The 20,387-nt window shown below is 40.2% G+C and overlaps 1 protein-coding gene across 3 annotated transcripts in view; it reads right to left on the minus strand.

Annotated features, from left to right (window-relative positions):
• Positions 1-20,387, minus strand: part of phkb (phosphorylase kinase, beta) — a 270,585-nt gene that overhangs the window by 244,876 nt on the left and 5,322 nt on the right. For all 3 annotated transcript variants that reach the window (XM_078544342.1, XM_078544340.1, XM_078544341.1), the window contains one exon: positions 4,876-4,962. In XM_078544342.1, the coding sequence (XP_078400468.1) occupies positions 4,876-4,962 (87 nt within the window). The remainder of the gene's footprint in view (positions 1-4,875; positions 4,963-20,387) is intronic.

Below are 20,387 nucleotides of genomic sequence, written 5' to 3' on the forward strand. Positions count from 1 at the left end.
ATCTTAATCCTATTTCCCCATCATTGTTTTGCTGTCTATAAAATGATTAAACAGTGCAGAATTATTAGTGTTTTCTTTCTTTATGGTTTGCCGTCCGTGAGAATTCTTCTGTGTAATTGGCTGCTTAGCCTGCTTGATGACATCACTGTTGCTGGACGCTAGAGATTCCCTTGAGCTGACACCGGAATCAAATTAACATCAGGAAAGAGAAAGTCTACAGAGATCATTATATCTTTATGGGCAGCTATCTTTGAGGTCAGCAACGAATATCATGGGTGAATAAACAGACAACAATAATAAAATGCAGGGAAGAAAAAAGTCCAAATTTACAGCTCCAATATTGTAAATATCATTGCCAATTAATGAAAAGACAACTGTTCCAACATTTAAAATATCATCCAATTCAAATTAAATGTTATTTAAAAAATACCAGGTCTCCAAAATATTTTCTTTGCAAGTTTTAAGAAGTTTTTCAAATGGACAAGAGGATTATTTGTTTTATCTATAATAAATTATTTATTATTGCACATATTTCTAGTATCACAATTTCTTACTTCCTGGGTCACAATTCATGTCATGCACTGGACCCAAAGATGTCACCACGAGGCCCAACCTCTTCTCAGTTCTTTGCCTTATTTAAATTTGATTAGCGAGTTGTCAGCACAAAACATACTGGTAATTGAAGATTGCCCATCCTGGCGAAGAAAGGAAGGGGGGTAAGGGAAGGCAGGTAGAAGGATTTTGATCATGCCTAACATCAGTTCCAGGTGGCCTGCCCTTGAAGGGGAGTAATTTGATACTGTTCCTTCTCCTTCTAATGCTGCCTTCTTCCTGTCTCATATGAAGAGCTAATGGCTTTGGATATCTATTCCTCAGAACATTCAAACTAAGATATAGGAAGGCCTCAGACATTTAACTTTGAAACTTAAATAGAAATTGTGAAAGGATGATTGAATACACAGTGGGGGTTATGAATATTAATATAAGTTGATCTTATAATTTGCAAGGGAAAGACTATAATATAAAAACAGAAACAGAAATACCTGGAAAATCTCAGCAGGTCTGGGAGCATCGGCAGAGAAGAGTACAGTTGACGTTTCGAGTCCTCATGACCCTTCAACAGAACTAAGTAAAGTTAGGAAAGGGATGAAATATAAGCTGGTTTGGGAGGGGGGGGTGGTTGTTGGGACAAGTAGCCAGTGATAGGAGGAGATAACCAAAGCTGTCACAGACAAAAGAACAAAGAGGTGTTGAAGGTGGTGATATCATCTAAAAGAATGTGCCAATTAAGAATATAAGACAGGACAGTCCCCACCCCCTTCCTGTTTCTTCCCCCTCCTTTTTGTTTTTTCCAATAATTTATATAGATTTTTTCTTTTCCCACCTATTTTCACTAATTTTAAATGTATTTCCACCATTGTTTATTTCTACCTTTTAGTATTCCCCCACCCCCACTAGAGCTATCTGTACCTTATCTGTCCTGTCTTATACTCTTAATTAGCACATTCCTTTAGATAACATTGACCTTCAACACCTCTTTGTTCTTTTGTCTGTGACAGTTTTTGGTTATCTCCTCCAATCACTGGCTGCTTGTCCCAACAAAACCCACCCCGCCCCCTCCCTTAAACCAGCTTATATTTCACTCCTTTCCTAATTTTACTTAGTTCTGTTGAAGGGTCATGAGGACTCGAAACGTCAACTGTACTCTTCTCCGCCGATGCTGCCAGACCTGCTGAGTTTTTCCAGGTATTTCTGTTTCTGTTTTTGTTTTGGATTTCCAGCATCCACAGTTTTTTGTTTTTATTATTAAAGACCATAATATCGCTGACCCACAATAAGGCATGTAATTAATTCAGTCTCCTGTCCCAGGGCTGATACTGGAATGGTTCAATGTTGAAGATTTTGACCACTTTTCCAAGTGACAATAATGGAACAACTCTGAATGTAACTCTTACCGTGCAGCAGGAGACCCACACCATTTGTTTTCTTTTGTAAATAAGGCTGTTCTCACAAGAATGCTATCAAAGTCAGTCTGCTTTGAAAAAGACTTGGCCTTGTTTAGAACAATTGCAGGATGGTATGGATTTGATAGGAAAATCATCTAGTAGTGGGCTGCAAACAAGAACTCTGACAATTCATTAAAACTTTTTTATGGTTTGCCAGCACAACACAAATCTAATGGCTGTGACAATGGATTGGAATATTCATTTTCTCAATGTGAAACTTTAAAATTAAAATGTGAAAATTAAGCATGTTTTCAGATACTTGGAACATGCTGACCATGAACCAATTTCCAGCATAATTACTACATCAAATGTTAATTGGGCATGCTCTAAAACAATATACTGCAATCACCACTGTACAAGACTAGTTCAAATTGTTCAGAAATTAACAGAAACGTTCCATAGGAATTCTTGATTTTCACTCTTTCACCAAGCTTGAATTCAATCATTCCAGTATCGATGGGTTTGTTATGCCTCATAAAAATTTCCAAGGTGTGTCATACAACAATTTAGATTTAAAATAAATAGTTATTTGAAAAATATCTTGCTGATGCTAGAAGCAGAAAAATCAATATAAAAATGCTATCAGTTCAATATTAGATTTCTAAAATATTTTCAAATATGGTTAAGATGAGGGTTCCTGAGAGGTGAGAAATGGCATATATAGCATCAAACCACTTTTTGAAAATGTTACAGTAAATTGAACTGTCACATCTTCACAGAATATCTAAGAGTGTTATAGTAAATTGAACTATCGCGTCTTCATAGAACAACTGGAAATTAACAAAACTTGCAAAGCTTTAGATCAAAATTAATATGCTGGACACTTTTCCATGCAAAATGTGCAAGAAACTTGTAGAGTATATCAGACATATTTTCATACATAAGTTTTAATAGATATAATTAAATGCAGTATGAACTAGCCACCAACGCTATAAATTAATCCTTATTCTCCACACTCAAGTATGGCCATTTAATGTCTTCTTTGCCCACAAAGTCCCCCAATCCCTTTATATTCACACAGCCATCTATTAATATAAGACAGAAAAAAAAATCCTCTAAAGTTATTACTTTTACCAGTTTTAGATTTGCTGCTGGCTAGGTGAGAAATAGAATGTATTGAGTGAGCCAGTGAGGCAGCAGAATTTTCAAGGATTACGTAGAAAGACAGTATGGTGACAGAAGTATATCTCACAGTTAATGTGTGGTGATGTATTACAGTTCACTCAGGTTGTCCGAGTTGCTGTGGCAACAGGCATTTTTACATGCACATTGTAGACTGGAGCTATGGACAGTGATGGTAGAAACTTTCTTTCCATCAGATCGTTGATCAGGAATCTCTCCCGCTTTTACTGCCTGCCATTGGTGTGTGTTGGAAGGATTTTCAGGTTGATACTCAACCTGTTTGGCCATATTATGAACATACCTTCCTTGGCCACCAAGTCCTACGGTGAAATTCGAACTTTGGAGCATCTGGATCAGAGGCAGGAATGCTACCCCCTACACCCAAGACATCCCAACTCACAGTTATAGTACATATTGAACAGTAAGATCTCTGAACTCAAAGAGTGAAAGGAAATAGAAAGGAGAGAAAAGTGCCCAAGCTCTAGCTCAAACTGATTTTACTACATTGTAACTTCTTTCTGGCAACTTTTTTATTTTCTTCACCAACAATGGCTGCTTTTTACTCTAGGATTGCTCTTTTCATTCTTTCCAGTTCATTAAATTGTTCATTTTGGCCCTATTGTTCAGTCATTTACACACAGCACACAAGATTTACAGAAGACTAAGCAGGCAACTTGTGACAAGATCCCCGTCAATGCTGATTTATAATTCTTTGCAAAGGATATATGAAAACATATGTGACCTGCCTGCAATTTTTATCTCCTTCCTTGTGGAGAATGATCTGAATGCTGTGCAGCAACAAATGCAATGTGACCATTGTGGCCTATTCCTGCTCCTAAGTCCCATGTTCCTATGACCAGAATTAGGAACTTTCTGCGTGAGAGAATGTAGCCAGAGCCTGTACTAATGTATCATTAATGCACTAATGATATCATTCAGCTGGTTTGGAGTGAGTGTCAGAGCGTCTAGTATAACTACAGTAAAATTTGGAATTACCCAGGAAAGTAGCAATTTTCAAGATTATGGAGCATAATGCAAAGGTTGATTTTATGCAGTAGGGTTAAATATTATGAGCGTTTTAATTAATCACATGATTCAGTGCAGAACTAAGTAAGTGTTGCAGAGGTGTTTGCCTAAGGTGTTATATAAATGAGGCCCCATTTAACTGTTCAGCTGGAGATTAAAGGTTCCATGAGAATATTCAAAGAAGAGCAGAAGTCCTTCATTGTCCTAGCCAAAACTCCTTCCATAATCACCACCAAAAACAGATTATCTGGCCATTTGTTTAATTTTCTCTTTCTGAAATATTGCTGCAAGCAGCTTGGCTCATCTATTTGCCTAAACGAGGACAGTGACTGCCCTATAAATCAGACTTGGTTGTAAAGCAGGGTTGGAAGTCTTGAAGATGTATTAAGGCAATACATAAATGCAAGTTCTTTCTGTTAAACTGCATTAGTTTCTGGCAATTGTTTAACAAGAAATACAGACACATATGACACTATTATGTTACATTACATTATGTTTCTTCACTGAAGAAATCTGTAATCCTTATGTAAGGGAATATGATGTGATAACCTATTAGCAAAATGATGATCATGGATTACATGATTAGTCCTTTCTCCCAGAGCAGCACATTTTGCTTATATTCAAGAATTGATTCTGTATAATAGATTGCATGACAACAATGCACAAAATCTTAGCATTTTACAGATACAAAGTTGTAAATACTGTGCTTAAAACATCTTACCATTTCTGTAATATCTGTCAAGTTTGTCCAACCGATTTTCATCTGCTGAAATTAGTGATATAGTTTTGGCAGGTTCATATACAGAGTCTAAGGAAAGATAAAACTGCATATTTCAATCATATAGAGACCAAATAGTGTAACAAGGTATCAATTAGAAACCATAAGGATAATATACATTGCTGTCACAATGCAGTTAATTCAAAGCACGTCAAAACAAAATTACGTATACATTTGCATTAAAGTCAAATCTCCTAAACTAATTTAGCTGAAGTTTAAAATGTGGAGAGAACTCGATCTCCGCTAAAGTTATTTTGACTAGTATTCTGATACTGTTGTAATATTTCAGTGTAAGTATCGTCCAAATTGTTTTTACAATGCAAAAAAGTGATACTGGAGGTCTGAAAAAAATTTGAATTTACTATAAAATGAAGATACCAATTCTACTAGCAGTCCTTGAATGCTTTAAATTTGTCAGCAGTCTTATCATTAATCTGTGACAGTTAAGATTTAAGGTGAACATTCCCTCACCATCCGTATTTGTGCAGTTGGCACAAATTAAGGTTGGCAAGCAAAGTCTTATTCCAGGACATAATTTACTTATCCATTAGACCACTTCTAACCCTCTACTATGGTTGTAGAGAGCATTATCTCAGAGATAGTACACTGTTAAGATGATTTCTGCTTAAAAAGAAAGCAGTCTTGTAAATGTAAGCATTTAAAACAATGCCAGTATTTAAAATGTTGATAATGCAACAATCAAGCATAATTCAATTCATGATATAATATTACCAGTTCATTTCAGGAGATTCAGGATTCTGTATTAGCAATATTACCCTTTTAATTCATATCAATGCTCAAAGCTCCACAGTCAAATTTGAAATTACTCTTTTTTGAGGGTTCAATTAACAACCATTTTTGTTATAAAATCAAAGCAGTCAAGGCTGGAGATCTGAAATAAGAACAGAAAATGCTGGAAAAACTCAGCAGGTCTAGCAGCATCTGTGGATAGAGAAATGGAGTTAACGTTTCAAGTTCAATATGTCTTCTGAAGAAGAGTCATATTGGACTAGAAACGTTAACTCTGTTTCTCTCTCCACAGATGCTGCCAGACGTGGAGTTTTTCCAGCATTTTCTGTTGTTATTTCATTATTTTTATTATGCATGTCTACTGATCTCAGTCCGCTACTGATCTTTCCCTCTTGCCAAATTCACGGAAGTAAAATTTCTTGAAAGCACTGTTTCATCTACCAATTTAGGGATTTAACTTAGACTAAATTTATCTTCTTTTCATTAATAATTCCTAGAGAATATTGAATTATTTAGTCAATAGAACCCTGCTCCTCCTGTTCAATCCAAATGAGAACTTCTTCTAGATATAGTTCATGCCTGATCAGAACTATCGCTCCCCATCATTGCAGACAACAGGTAAGGGGTTCACAGCTACCTACTGAAGCAGGAGGGGTGGCAGACAATAACACAACACACATGGTGAGACAAAAAGGAGTGACGTACAAATCAATTCACTGAAGGCAAACATGAAGAAATAGGGTCGGATAAAATGTTGTACAAGTTTATTTTCACAAAACAACACAGGGAAAATAATTAAGTTTTTGTGAGGAACTGTGGGTGTGCCTATACCAGATGGGCTGCAACAGTTCAAGCTCACCACCACCTTCTAAAGAACAATTAGGAAGGAGCAACGAATGCTGGTCTTGTCAGCAATGCTCACATTCCATGAAAGAATAAAAATTACTGTACCCTATCCAGAGATAATACTGTACTGCTGGGCTAGGTACTTTTTTCTAATAGCTGAGATTTTCCAAAATACAAACAATGCTATTCCATCAGGAAGGTATTACATCAATTTTTAGCTGCACAAATTAAATAATAGCCCTGCCTTTTTACTTGAGTAGTGGGTGGTTCCAGACTCCAACCTTGTATAATTAACCACACTTCCACCACCAATTTTTGCTACTGAGCTGCGATTTCAAGATTTTGATCATGGAGATCAACCATCAAATTGATCAGCAGTTAAGGTATCCCGAGTTACCTATCCAGCATGAAGCCTCCCTTCGTGATTTTAACCTGCTTCCCGAAACAATTTACAACATGATAAGGGCTGTTCTTTCATGCTTCACACTAATCTGAAAACTGTATTAGCCAGGAAAGGAACAATGAACTGCATTCATCTGACCGAGAATCAGACCATGGTTACTCTAGATTACTTTGATCAAAAATAATTGGTCCTTGCCATTGCCGAGATTTGTATGTTTAACAAAATCATGCAGAGTATTGTATTTTCTGAGATATTCCCACTACATTCTGACATTTGTATGACAAGATATAGATACTTTGACTTTTGCCATTATGTATCAATTTCATGGTTGATTAAACCTTCTGAATGAGTTGCGGTCCTCTGGGGGTCAAAACTGCAATTAAGGGGGCAATTGTTGATACCAAGTCTGCTATCTCACTCATTCATGTACACAGCCATGGATTTCATTTATTTGGAGAACTGTTGATGAAACCACCATCTGCTGTTAACCCAAGATAAATATCTTGGGAGAAGGTCAAATTTATGAAAATCAATTTTCTGTTCCTAATTAGTTAGATTATTAATTAAACATATTATATTGTTGAGTTTGTCCTCCACAATTAGAGGTCAATAGAAGAAGTGTTGTTTTTTGCACCTACTTGCTGAATAGTTAAAAGCAGAGTTTAAACAGCACATGGGTTATTTTAAAAGCTGGTAGTTGATCAGAAGGAGAATCTCAGTATCAACTCTTCTTGAAGAGCATTTGATGCACAGGAAGGATTGAGCTCTGCCATAGTATGAATCATGAATTTAGACATTACCTCAAATTGAAGCTATCTGTCCAAAAGCTTCCTGGCTCGTCCTGAGCTTTCTCATTACATCTATGTTTGTTTATTGTACATTAAGTATTTGATGCTTATTTTGTCTCAGGTGTAAAAATGTAACTAGGGGTAGGAGTAGGCCATTTGGTCCCTTGAGCACTCTTCACCTTTCTGCATTGTTCCCATGTCCCTTGATTCACTTAGTATTGATACTGGATAAATATCCAGTCAGCAAATCTCAGGTTTTTGCAGTAATATCTACCATTTCAAAGCAAAATGGATAGGTTGCACATAACTGTTAAAGTGGAATAAGTTGAGTTTCATGAATGCAGCCCTGCAAGAGTACAAAAAATGGTACAGCCTTTGAGCCTGAAGGGATAAAGCTTGGTTACCTGAACCACAGTTTGGCCATTGAGAGGAGGTGGTTGTAAAATGTGCAAAATATTATACATGCTTTCTTGTTACATCTGGGTTTAAAGATTCATCTATTTTTGGCAATCACAGCCACTGTACGAGTTTGAGGAATCTTAACCATACACTGTGTATGTGATCAGTGGCACGTAATTTAGGTCAAACTTGCAATCTCAAAGTGAATAGTTAGTATGGAAAATTTATTATGGTGTAATAAGTAGTGTTTGGAGTTTGGCATAAGGCACATTGTAGGCTAAGCAGAGGGAATTTTAATTACTATACTTAAATTAGGAGTGCTTGATGCTGATGAAAATGTGGAAAACCATTCCATCCCAGCACTAACACCTCTTACCTTGAAGCAAAAAAAAACATATCAATCAAAATGTTCTGTTTGTTGCTGAATTTACATTTGGAGACTCTTTAAAAATAATTAAATTAGATTCCATCAGGACTCTTGCATATATGTGGGAGCCCTTAAACTTTGGCTCAGACAACCTGCACTAAACTCTCTGGGAAGTGAATATTGTCTCTCTGGGCAGAGTTTCCACATCATCCTGAACAAACAAATTGTGTAGCTATACATTTCTCAATAGTTTGGCTTAGACATTGGAACAGGGTGATGAGTTTCAAGACACTGTGTTGACCCTAATATCCCTTTATGTCTGCCAATACAAATTACAATCTGGAGCAGTAAAATCAGAGTGGGATGTTATTCAATATGACTTTTAGTTTAGCATTAAGAAAGACTATTTCAATCTTATGGAAAATCGACTTCACTATCCATGTAAATTTTAAGTTTAAATTTGTTTGCCAGCCAATGAGGGAAATTTGAAACAAGGAATTAAATTTGGCTTGAAATGCATACGGTATTTGGATACGTGATAGGACTATTAGAAAAGATGTTCCAGAAGTAATATTTCAATTTAACTGGTCTGAAGGCTTTTTTCAGCATTTCTCAGATCTGTAAATTACACAATGTTTCTTTATGAAATCTTGCTTTCAGAAAGTGAACAGGGCCAACTCAAGCTATTGATATACATTTATTAGTTAAGTCTCTTCATTACCAATACTTCCATTACAATACAGCAATGGTTGACTGAAGTAGCATGTCCTGCCAAAGCAGTGATCTCATTAGATCCAAACTTGCATTAAGAGTAAAATCTTTCTTCATGAGGCTAAAAGGGAGGTGCAAACAATGGGTGAATTAGATTAACACTATTTACTGCAGTCTACAGACTGCAGAGTTCTTCCAAAACAAGCTAAGTTATTTCTCAGCGGAGAAGTCAAGCTAGAAGTTTATGAAAGTTCTAATTCCCTAAACCTTTGTTTCCCATCTTTAGCCATTTAGTCCAAAGAACAGTACAAAAGGCAATTGGTCTTCAGACAATATTGAATGTCATTTCAAGTAGTGCAGGATATGCTGTATAATTGCAATATATGTCTGACTGTTTATGAGAGAAGCAGTACTAGTGTTTGGAGGAAAAAGCTTTCTTCACGATTCCTCCTGCTTCAGATATCATGCCCTTAGAGTGAGTTGACGACCATGGACGATTGAACTTTTAAAAAATTAATTCATGGGATGTGGGCATCACTGGCTAGGCCAGCATTTATTGCCCATCCCTAATTGCCCTTGTCCAGAGGGCATTTAAGAGTCAAGCACATTGCTGTGGGTCTGGAGTCACATGTAGGCCAGACCAGGTAAGGACAGCACATTTCCATCCCCAAAGGGCATTAGTGAACCAGATGGGTTTTTACAACAACCTTTAAGACATTTAATTCCAGAATTTTATTGAATTCAAATATCACCAACTAAGTGGGATTCGAACCTGGGTCCCCAGAGCATTAATCTGGGTCTCTGGATTACTAGTCCAGCAACAATAGGACTACGCCATTGCCTCCATGATTCTGATCCATGATTCTGTTTGACAAAATACTGTAGTGGTTTGCTGTTGCCTTCTACAGTATGGCTGAACAGGAAACTCTCCCTCTCTTACCACCCGCCATCAGGAGTACTGGATGGATTTACAGGCTGACAATCAACCATTTGGCAATGTTATGAACACACCTTCCATAGCCATCAAGTTCTGAAGTGGGACTTGAACCTGGAGCTTCTGGCCCAGAGGCAGGGACACTACCACCGCACCACAAGACTTCCCTTGCTCAAGGTTATGATATATTAAATTGAAAAGGGAAACATGCATAAACCAGTTAGCTACAAAAGATGTTTTTCCTCTAGAAAATATCTTCTATTTATCTATCTTTCTATCTCTTGGATCTATGTCGCTGCCTGTTTTAAATTAATATTGTAATTTCTAACTCTTAATTTAGTAAGAAGTTATATTTTATCAAAGAAGAAGAAAAACATTCTAGAATTTCTGAGTTGATTAAGGAAAAGAGATTGAGTGTATGTCTGGAACAAGCTCACCCATATTTTACAAGTTATCTTAGGAGTTTTATGACACTTGACAAATTAAACAGGAGCTTGTCCAAATAATTTACCATCCAAAATATTGTTGCACCCTGTTGCTTTCCTCCCCCATGTATTCAATTGCTTCCAACTTCATCCTCCATTTTGCCTTGATTCCTTCTGCTGTGGAGTAGCTGTACTATTGATGTCCTATACTTTTGAGCTTTCATTCATTCATATTCAGCTTATTGTTCTCTTACTCATTGAAGGACTATTTTTCCAGTTTGTTCTCTGCCCAAATCAGCCATATTGGCCCAAATTTTGTGGTCAGTGGCAAAGGAATAGCACTCATCATTCACCTCACTGACAGCTACCCATATTTTTGCTGGGTTTTGACTAGAGACCTGCTCTATTCTGGCATCTGATCTAACACAGTGCCCTCTTTAGGACCTGGAGGAAAAAAGCATGGGAGCCAATAAAGCTGGCATCATATAGTCCAGATATGTAGAAAGCAGTTGATAATTGCAGAGAAGCAGAACCCAATAAATCAGATATATCGCTGCATACAAAAATAGTTAAGCTGGCCCTTATCAGATCTGGATTGTAAGAGCATTGGAATATTTTGGTGTGCAGGTGACAAAGGGGAGGATAAGGGCTTTTGGCTACAGCTGGACTGAGGCAGGGCACAACATGTAATGCTATGGAGGTCAAAAGTGGACAGTTTTCGTGATGACTAGGCTATGAGGTAAGATATATCTATCTTTTCATAAACTGATAGATCTATATATTTAGAGCCTTGCTTTTAATTCATTCTAACATTTTCTGGTTTTCTTTGTATCTTTATTTTCCCACCTAAGAGAAATGTAAACCACTTCTGTGCTTATCTTGTTCCTTCGTTTACTTTCTTGTCTAAAAACAAAATCTGGTTTTGCTCTTCCCTTGCCAGGTCTGGCAAAGACAAGAGTTTCTAAAAGGTTACTTAAGCTGACCCCTCCTCGGAATTCCCAGAAGCTTCATCTGACTTCCTTGGGAGTATTTCACTGCTGGAAAATCTTCACTTTGCTCAGGAGTGTAAATGATCATAGAGGTATCAATGCCAACTGTAGTTTGGCAGTTGCTGAAATGCCTGTTGCGAAATATTTCAAAACTGGTGACACCATGTCAGTGCTGTCAGTACCTCCCGTATGCCTATCATGCTAAAAGATTAAAAAGCTGTTTCATGCTGCTCTATTGGCTGTGCATGCAGAATGCCAATGAAGTCTTGAAATACATCAATTTCAAATGCTTCAGCAGAGTGCAGATTAACATTTATTGCCATTGTTTGTGAATAAATCTAAGAGACCAGTTGCACATCTGTGGCCCACAAATGCCTAGCCAGAACGTCCAATATTCTCAGTCGGTTGGGGTAAACTGAAAGCAGTAGCAGCTGCAATCATCATTAACCAGCAATGATGTTGACCAACTTAAAGAGGAAGCTAAACAAAAATGCAAGAAATCTATATTTTTAATTTGCTAAATATCCAACTTTCCTTTTGAATTCATTAAAGATGTGAGAATTACCTTAATCTTTAACAAAAAAAAGGCAGGACTTTATTTTCAAAAGCAATAAAAAGAAAAAAAATTAATAAAGCTAGTGGACAGGTGCAAAATATATTTAAACTGGTCATGGAATATTGGTTTTTATCTTAAGGGCACTGGAAAACAAAGGGATGGGAGTCATCTTACAGTTATATAAAGCTCTGGTTACACCCCATTTAATGTACAGCATTCATGTTTTGAGTACTGCATCTCAGGAAGGATAGCCTGAAGGGGGATACAATACATATAATACAGATTCACCAAATTGTTCCAGGGTTAAAAGGGTTAAATTACGAGGGATGGTTGCATAGACTTGTCATCCCTTGAGTGTGGGTGATTAAAGGGTAATCTAATTGAGGTGCTTAAATGATTTAAGAATTTGATAGGCCAGACAGAGAGAAGCTATTTTCTCCAATGGAGGAACAAGGGGGCATAACCTTAAAATTGGAGCCAGGCTGTTCAGGGTTGATGTCAGTAAAAATTACAAAGGGTATTGGGAAGCATTACCAAAGGGTAACAGTAATCTGTAGCTCTCTCTCCCCCCCCAAAAAGCTGTCAAGGCTTGGCCACTTAAAACTTTCAGAACTGAAACTGATATATTTTTAATCAGACATTCAAGGTATATGGAACAAAGGCGGGAAGATGGAGTTAAGATATAGTTCATGCATGATCTAGCCGAATGGAGTAACAGACTGAAGGGGCTGGATGGCTTACTCCGGGGTCTATCATAGAATCTTAAACTCTTACAGCACAATAGGAGGCCAGGACGAGGCCATTCAGCCTGTTGTATCTGTACCAGCTCTTTGAAAGAGCAGTCAAATTTTGTCCCATTGCCCATTCTTGTGGAATCTAGTTCCACCGCTCTTTCAGGTCATGCATTCCAGATCTTAGCCCTCTGTGTGAAGAAATTTCTTCTCATTTTTAGTCCAGTCCTTTTAAATCCACGGCTTCTGGTTACTGATTCATTTACATGGTGGAATTTAATCTTGGCAATGGTGGTCTCAGCCACTGGTTGGGATCCTCTGTTGGGAAGGCCCACAGAATTAACTGCTCATCAAACACTTAACGGACTAGTGTTGGGCCTTCCCCATAATTTAGGACTCCAGTGATTGAAATCCCAACCCCGCCCTCCCTCTCCCCTGCACTGTCCCTCAAGAGCTGTCAGCCAAAGGCCAGCAGTACTCCTTTGCCAGCAGCACCACCAGAAACGCATGGTGAGACTCCACCAGCTGCTGGTTGAATCTTAGCAACAGCATGGAGCCCTCAAGTGGGCATAAATGACCAACTTAGGGGCCTCAATTAATGTTCGAGAGTGAAGGCCTTCCACGAGCCAGGGAAGGCTTTTAGAAGTATTTTGGTTCCCAGCCGACACCCTCCTGCTTGGTCAAATGTCCCCAGGCCTCCAAGCCTGCCTCTGAGGGGGCATTAAATTCCTCCCATAGAATCATAGAATGGTTACAACACTGGACAAGGACATTTGACTCATTGTGTCCATGTCTCTGCAAAAGCAACTCAGCTAGTCCCATTCCCCTGCCTTTTCTGTGTAGTCCTGCAAATAGTTTCTCCAGATAATTATCCAATTCCCTTTTAAAAGCCACGAATGATTCTGCCTCCACCACACTTTCAGTGAGTGCATTCCAGATCCTAATTAATTCTCATGCAGCCTCTAGTTCTTTTGCCAATCACTTTATATCAGCATCCTCTGGTTCTCAACCCTTCCATCAATGGGAGAAGTTTCTCTCTATCTACTCTGACCAGACCCTCACGATTTTGAGCGCCGCTATCAAAACTCCTCCCAACCTTCTCTTCTCTACAGAGAACAACCCTAGCTTCTCAAATCTATCCACATAACTGAAGTCTCTCATCCATGGAACCATTCCCATGAATCTTTTCTGCACCATCTCTCAATGCCTTCCTAAAGTGTGGTGGCCAGAATTGGGCACAATACTTCAGTCTTTTTTTATATAAAGTTTTACCACAGCCTCCTTTCTTTGCACTTTATTCCCCAAATCCCCTATTTATAAAGCCCAGGATCCTGTATGCCTAATTAACCACTTTCTCAACCTGCCCTGCCACCTTCAAAGATTTCTGCACCTATACCCTAGGTCCCTCTGCTCCTGTATTTCATTTTTGAACTTATATCCTTCATTTTGTATTGCCTTTCCTCATGTTTCCTACAAAAATATATCACTTCATAATTCTTTGCATTAACTTTCATATGACACATGTCCGCCCACTTCACCAGCCTGCCTATGTCCTCCTGAAGTCCATCACTATCCTCCTTACAGTTCACAATACTTCCAAACTTTGTCATCCACAAATTTTGAAATTGTGCCCTACACATCCAATCCTATGTAATTAGTATAGATCAAGAAAAGCAGTGGTCTTAATATCTGGGGAGTCCATTATATACCTTCCTCCAGTCTAAAAAACAACCATTCACCACTAGTCACTGTTTCTTGTCACTCAGCCAACTTCATATCCATGCTGTCACTGTCCCTTATATTCCACAGACTTCAACTTTGCTGGCAAGCCTGTTATGTGGCACTTTATCAAATGCCTTTTGAAAGTCCACGTACACCACATCAAACCACACTATCCTCATCAACCCTCTCTGTTATCTCATCAAACAATCAATCAAGTCAATTAAACGTAATTTGCCCTTAGGAAATCCATGCAGCCTTCCTTTATCCACATGTGTCCAACTGACTGTTAACTTTGTCCTGGATTGTCGTTTCTAAAAGCTTTCCCATCTCGGGGTTAAACTGACTGGCTTGTAGTTGCTGGTCTTATCCTTACATCATTTTTTGAATAAGTGTGTAACATTTGCAATTCTGCAGTCCTCTGGCACCACGCCTACATATAAGGAGGATTGGAAGATTATGGCAAATGCCTCCACAATTTCCATCCTTACTTTCCTCAGTACCCTCAGATGCATCTGATCCAGTCCTGATAGCTTATCAACTTTAAGTACAGCCAGCCTTTCTCACATCTGCTTTTTCACAACAACTTTGGCAGCATCTTCTTCCTTGGTAAAGAATTCATTTAGTACCTCAACCATGCCCTCTGCCTCCAAGCATAAATCTTTTTTTTTTTGGTCCCTAATCACTTGTCCTCCTCCTTTTACCAGGCTTTTCCTATTTACATGCCAAGAGAAGACTGTTGAATTCCCTTTTATGTTGACTGCCTGTACCTTCTCATGTCCTCTCTTTGCTGCTCTTACATTTCTTTTCGACGTCCCCCATGAATTTTCAATATTTCAACTGGTTCTCACTTGTATTATCAACCCGGCATCTGTCATACACAACCCCTTTCTGCTTTATCTTGCTCTCTACCTCTTGGGTCTTCCAGGAACCTCTGGCTTTGTTTGTCCTATCTTTCCCCCTTGTGAAAATGGATCTCGACTGTACCCGATTTCTCCTCTTTAAAGGCAGCCCGTTATTCAATTATGGTACACTTCCCAGAGGAAAATGTTTCTCCTTAGTTGCTGTATCAAACCCGCTCAATTTAGAATACCCCATAAGGTTTCCGCTTAACCTTCCTTGATCTAAGGAGAACATTCTCAGCTTTTGCCATCTCCCCACATAACTCGTCACTCATCCCTGATAGCATCCAGGTAAACATCTTCTGTACCCTCTGCAAGGCCTTGACATCGTTCTTAAAGCATGGTACCCTGAATTATACAGAATACTCTAGGTGAGGCTGAACCAGATATTTCTTTTGGCTTTTGTATTCAATGTCCTTATTTACAAAGCTAAGTGTCCCACAAGATATCTTAACTGCCTTGTCAACTTAACCTGCCACCTTCGAAGATTTCTGAATGTGCATCCTCAGGTCACTCTATTCTAGTACCACCCTCAAAATTTACCACATAGGCTTATACTGGCTTTCCCTAAAGTGCAACACTTCAGACTTATTTGTGTTAAATTGCATCTGCCATGAGTCTGCCCATTTCAAAACTTACAACTTGTATTAATATAGCGCCTGTAACATATTGAAACAGCCCAAGGCGCTTCACAGGAGTGTTGTAAAGTAAAATCTGACACAGAGTCACATAAGGTGATAGGAGGGCAGATGGCCAGAAGCTTGGTTAAAGCGGTAGGTTTTATAAAGTATCTTAACTGGAAGGTGGAATTAAAATAAGCAGCTAGTTTTATTATTTTTTCTTTTTCAGCCAGTGCAGACACGATGGGCTGAATGGCTTCCTTCTGTGCTGTAACTTTTCTATGGCTCCTTGGTTAAAGGAAAAAATACAGGTAGAGAGACAAACAGGTTTAGGGAGGGAATTCCAGAACAAACTTCAAAACTTTACTCCCTACACCTAAGTGTAATTCATTTACATCTGACAAGAGAAGCAATTGTCTTAATACAAATGCCTGGAGGACCTCACAGCATTTTCTCTCTCCTCAGAAAAGCATCCATTCAACACTACTTTCTGCCTTCAATACCTTAACCAATTACGTATCCAAGTTACCACAATCCCTTTAATACTCCATGCCTTTACTCCGAATAAGTCTGTTAATGATTTTTTTACCATTCGTTCATGGGACATGCAGCCAGCATTTATTGCCCATCCCTAACTTCCCTTGAGAAGGTGGTGGTGGTGAGCTGCCTTCATAAACGACTGCAATCCATGTGTTGTAGGAACACCCGCAGTGCTGTTAGGAAGGGAGTTCCAGGATTTTGACCCAGCGACAGTGAAGGAACGGCGATATAGTACCAAGTCAAGATGGTCTATGACTTGGAGGGGAACTTGCAGGTGGTGGTGTTCCCATTCATCTGCTGCCCTTGTCCTTCTAGGTGACAGAGGTCGCAGGTTTGGAAGATGCTGTCGAAGGAGCCTTTGTGAGTTGCTGCAGTACATCTTGTAGATGGTACACACTGCTGCCATTGTGCGTCAGTGGTGGAAGGAGTGAATGATGAAGGTGGTGAATGGAGTGCCAATCAAGCAGGCTGCTTTGTCCTGGACGGCATCGAGCTTCTTGAGTGTTTTTGGAGCTGCACGCATTCAGGCAACTGGAGAGTGTTCTATCACAGTCCTGACTTGTGCTTTGTAGATGGTGGACAGGCTTTGGGGAGTCAGGCGAGTTACTTGCTGCAGAATTCCCAGCCTCTGACCTGCTCTTGTAACCACAGTCTTTATATGGCTGGTCCAGTTCAGTTTCTGGTCAATGGTAATTCCAGGATGTTGATAGTGGGGGATTCAATGCTTGTAATGTCATTAAATGTCAAGGGAAGATGGTTGGATTCTTTCTTGTTGAAGATTGTCATTGCCTGGCACAAACGTTACTTGCCACTTATCAACCCAAGCTTAAAAATTTTACTTGCTGCATATGGGCATAGACTGCTTCAGTATCTGAATTGCGAATGGTGCTGAACTTTGTGCAAACATCCACGAACATTCCCACTTCTGACTTTATAATGGAGGGAAGGTCAGTGATGAAGCAGCTGAAGATGGCTGGACCTAGAACACTACCCAGAGGAACTCCTGCAGCGATGTCCTGGGACTGAGATGATTGATCGCCAAAAACGACAACCATGATCCTTTGTGCTAGGTATGATTCCAACCAGTGGAGAGGTTCTTCCCTGATTCCACTGACTTCAGTTTTGCTATGGCTCCTTGATGCCAACTTGGTCAAATGCTGCTTTGATGTCAAGGGCAGTCACTTTCACCTTACCTCTTGAGTTCACCTCTTTTGTCCATGTTTGGACCAAGGCTGTAATGAGGTCAGGAGCTGAGTGGCCCTGGCAGAACCCAAACTGTCAGTGAGCAGGTTATTGCCCAGTAAGTGCAGCTTAATAGCACTTACGATGACACTTTCCGTCACTTTGCTGATAATCATGAGTAGACTGATGGGCTGTGAATTGGCTGGGTTGGATGTGTCCTACTTTGGATAGGGCAGACCTGGGCAATTTTCCACATTGCCGGGTAGATGCCAGTGTTGTACAGCTTGGCCAGGGGTGCAGCTAATTCTGGCATACAAGTCTTCAGCATTATTGCCAGAATGTTGTCAGGGCCATAACCTTTGCACTATCCAGTGTCTTCAGCCATTTCTTGATATGACGTGGAGTGAATCGAATTGACTGAAGACTGGCATCTGTGACGCTGGGGCCTCAGGAGGAGGCCGAAATGGATCATCCACTTGGCACTTCTGGCTGAACATGGCTGCAAATGCTTCAGCCTTGTCTTTTGCACTGATGTGCTGCCCCCGCCACCCCTTCCCAGCAATTATGCTGCTTCTGATGGCCCACAGTGCCTCATGGATGCCCAGTCTTGAGCTGTTAGATCTGTTCGAAACCTATCCCATTGAGTACAGTGGTAGTGCCACACAACATGATAGAGGGTATCCTCAATGTGAAGACAGGACTTTGTCTCCACAAGAACTGTGCAGTGGTCACTCCTACCAACTCTGTGATGGACAGATACATCTGCGACAAGTAGATTGGTAAGGACGAGATCAAGTAGGTTTTTTTCTCTTGTTGGTTCCCTCACCACTTGCCAGAGACCCAGCCTAGCAGCTATATCTTTTAGGACTCAGCCAGCTCGGTCAGTAGTGGTGCTACCAAGCTGTTCTTGGTGATGGACATTGAGTCCCCCATCTAGAGTACATACTGTGTCCTTGCCACCCTCAGTGCTTCCTCCAAGTGGTGTTCAACATAAAGGAGTACTGATTCATCAGTTGAGGGGGGATGGTAGGTGGTAACCAGCAGGTTTCCTTGTCCATGTCTTATGTTGCCATGAGACTTCATGGGGTCCAGAGCGAATGTTGAGAACTCCCAGGACAACTCACTCCTTACTATATACCACTGTGCCATCACCTCTGGTGGGTATGTCCTGTTGGTGGGACAGGGCATACCCAGGGATGGTGATGGTGGTATCTGGCCTTGTCTGTAAAGTATGATTCCATGAGTATTACTATGTCAGGCTGTTGCTTGACTAGTCTGTGGGACAGCTCTCCCAATTTTGGCACAAGTTCCCAGATGTTAGTAAGGAGGACTTTGCAGGCTTGACAGGGTTGGGTGTGTCATTGTCATTTCTGAATCATAGGTCGACACCAGGTGGTCCGTCCAGCTTCATTATTCCATTTCGGCTTAATAGCAGTTTGATATAGCTGAGTTCCAACATCCAGGAAGTCCCTGATCCTGGCCATTTTGGCAGCTATAGCCCTCTCCTCCGCCAGCTATATGAACTGATACGGACAGTAGTGCAGATTCATGATCAGCTGTTCCCAGAGGGTAGCTGCCACGCCTGGAGGGGGAAAGCTCCAGCTGGAGATGAGCAGGTTCTAGACCTTGAGCAGTTCCTGCTAAAAAAAGCTAGCAGCTCTCACAAGGAGACCCACCAGGTTTATAAACAGGAGCTTTGTGTTGTAAATGAGGCCATACAGGTGACAGAAAAAATACCAGGTCGCCAGTGCATACCATCTAGGAGAATACTCAACATACAGATATCTCTGGAGGGTCTGAAGGTGGAAAAAAATTGCCACCTGGGTGCAAAGCCACACCAGGGCCTGACCACCCTCCCCAAGTGGGAGACTCAGAACTGCAGCAGAGGCCCAGCGCAAGTCGACTAGTTTCATCTGTATCTTGTTGATAAACGCAGGGGGAATGATCACAGTGATCAAGCACTACCACAGCATAGCAGCCACCAGTTGGTTTATGACCAGAGCCAGGCCCATAAACCTCCACCACAAGAGGCATAGGAAAGGCTCCACGCAGATGGCATATAATTGGAGCATTCCTTTCCCGAAGTGAAGGGACACCAAAAAGAACCAGTTAACCTTAATCAGACACTTCACAGCAGCATACAGAAGTCAGATTTGGGCAACGAGATGGGGCAGGTTTTTCATATATGCTCCACTTCCTTATGGGCGTGGCACAGCTCACCCATCCAGAAGATGCAGCAGCAAGTCCCCAGTGCTGGATAGCGAAAGCATCTTTTATAACCTCTTCCTATGCCATTTCCACAAAGTCTTGGTGGGAAGAATAAGACTTGCCAGAGATTGATCTCTCTGAGGCCAAGTGAGATCAGCACTATCCTCGATCTCACCTCCCTGAGTTGGCGAAGGGGGGTGGGGAGGAGTTCATCCGGGATAAAGGGCGGTACATTTGAGATGACTGCCTGCTGCATGGTTGCTCCAAGAGCATCCATTGCCAGGAAAAAAAGAGGAGGAAGGTTACAGGGCAGGCTTGCCACTCAAAGTCAGGTTTGGTGGGTATGTGGGTGGCCGCTGCAGGGAGTGTACAGATTATTAAAATT

This window comes from Cetorhinus maximus, chromosome 6, assembly GCF_964194155.1.
Source record: "Cetorhinus maximus chromosome 6, sCetMax3.hap1.1, whole genome shotgun sequence".
NCBI lineage: Eukaryota > Metazoa > Chordata > Chondrichthyes > Lamniformes > Cetorhinidae > Cetorhinus > Cetorhinus maximus.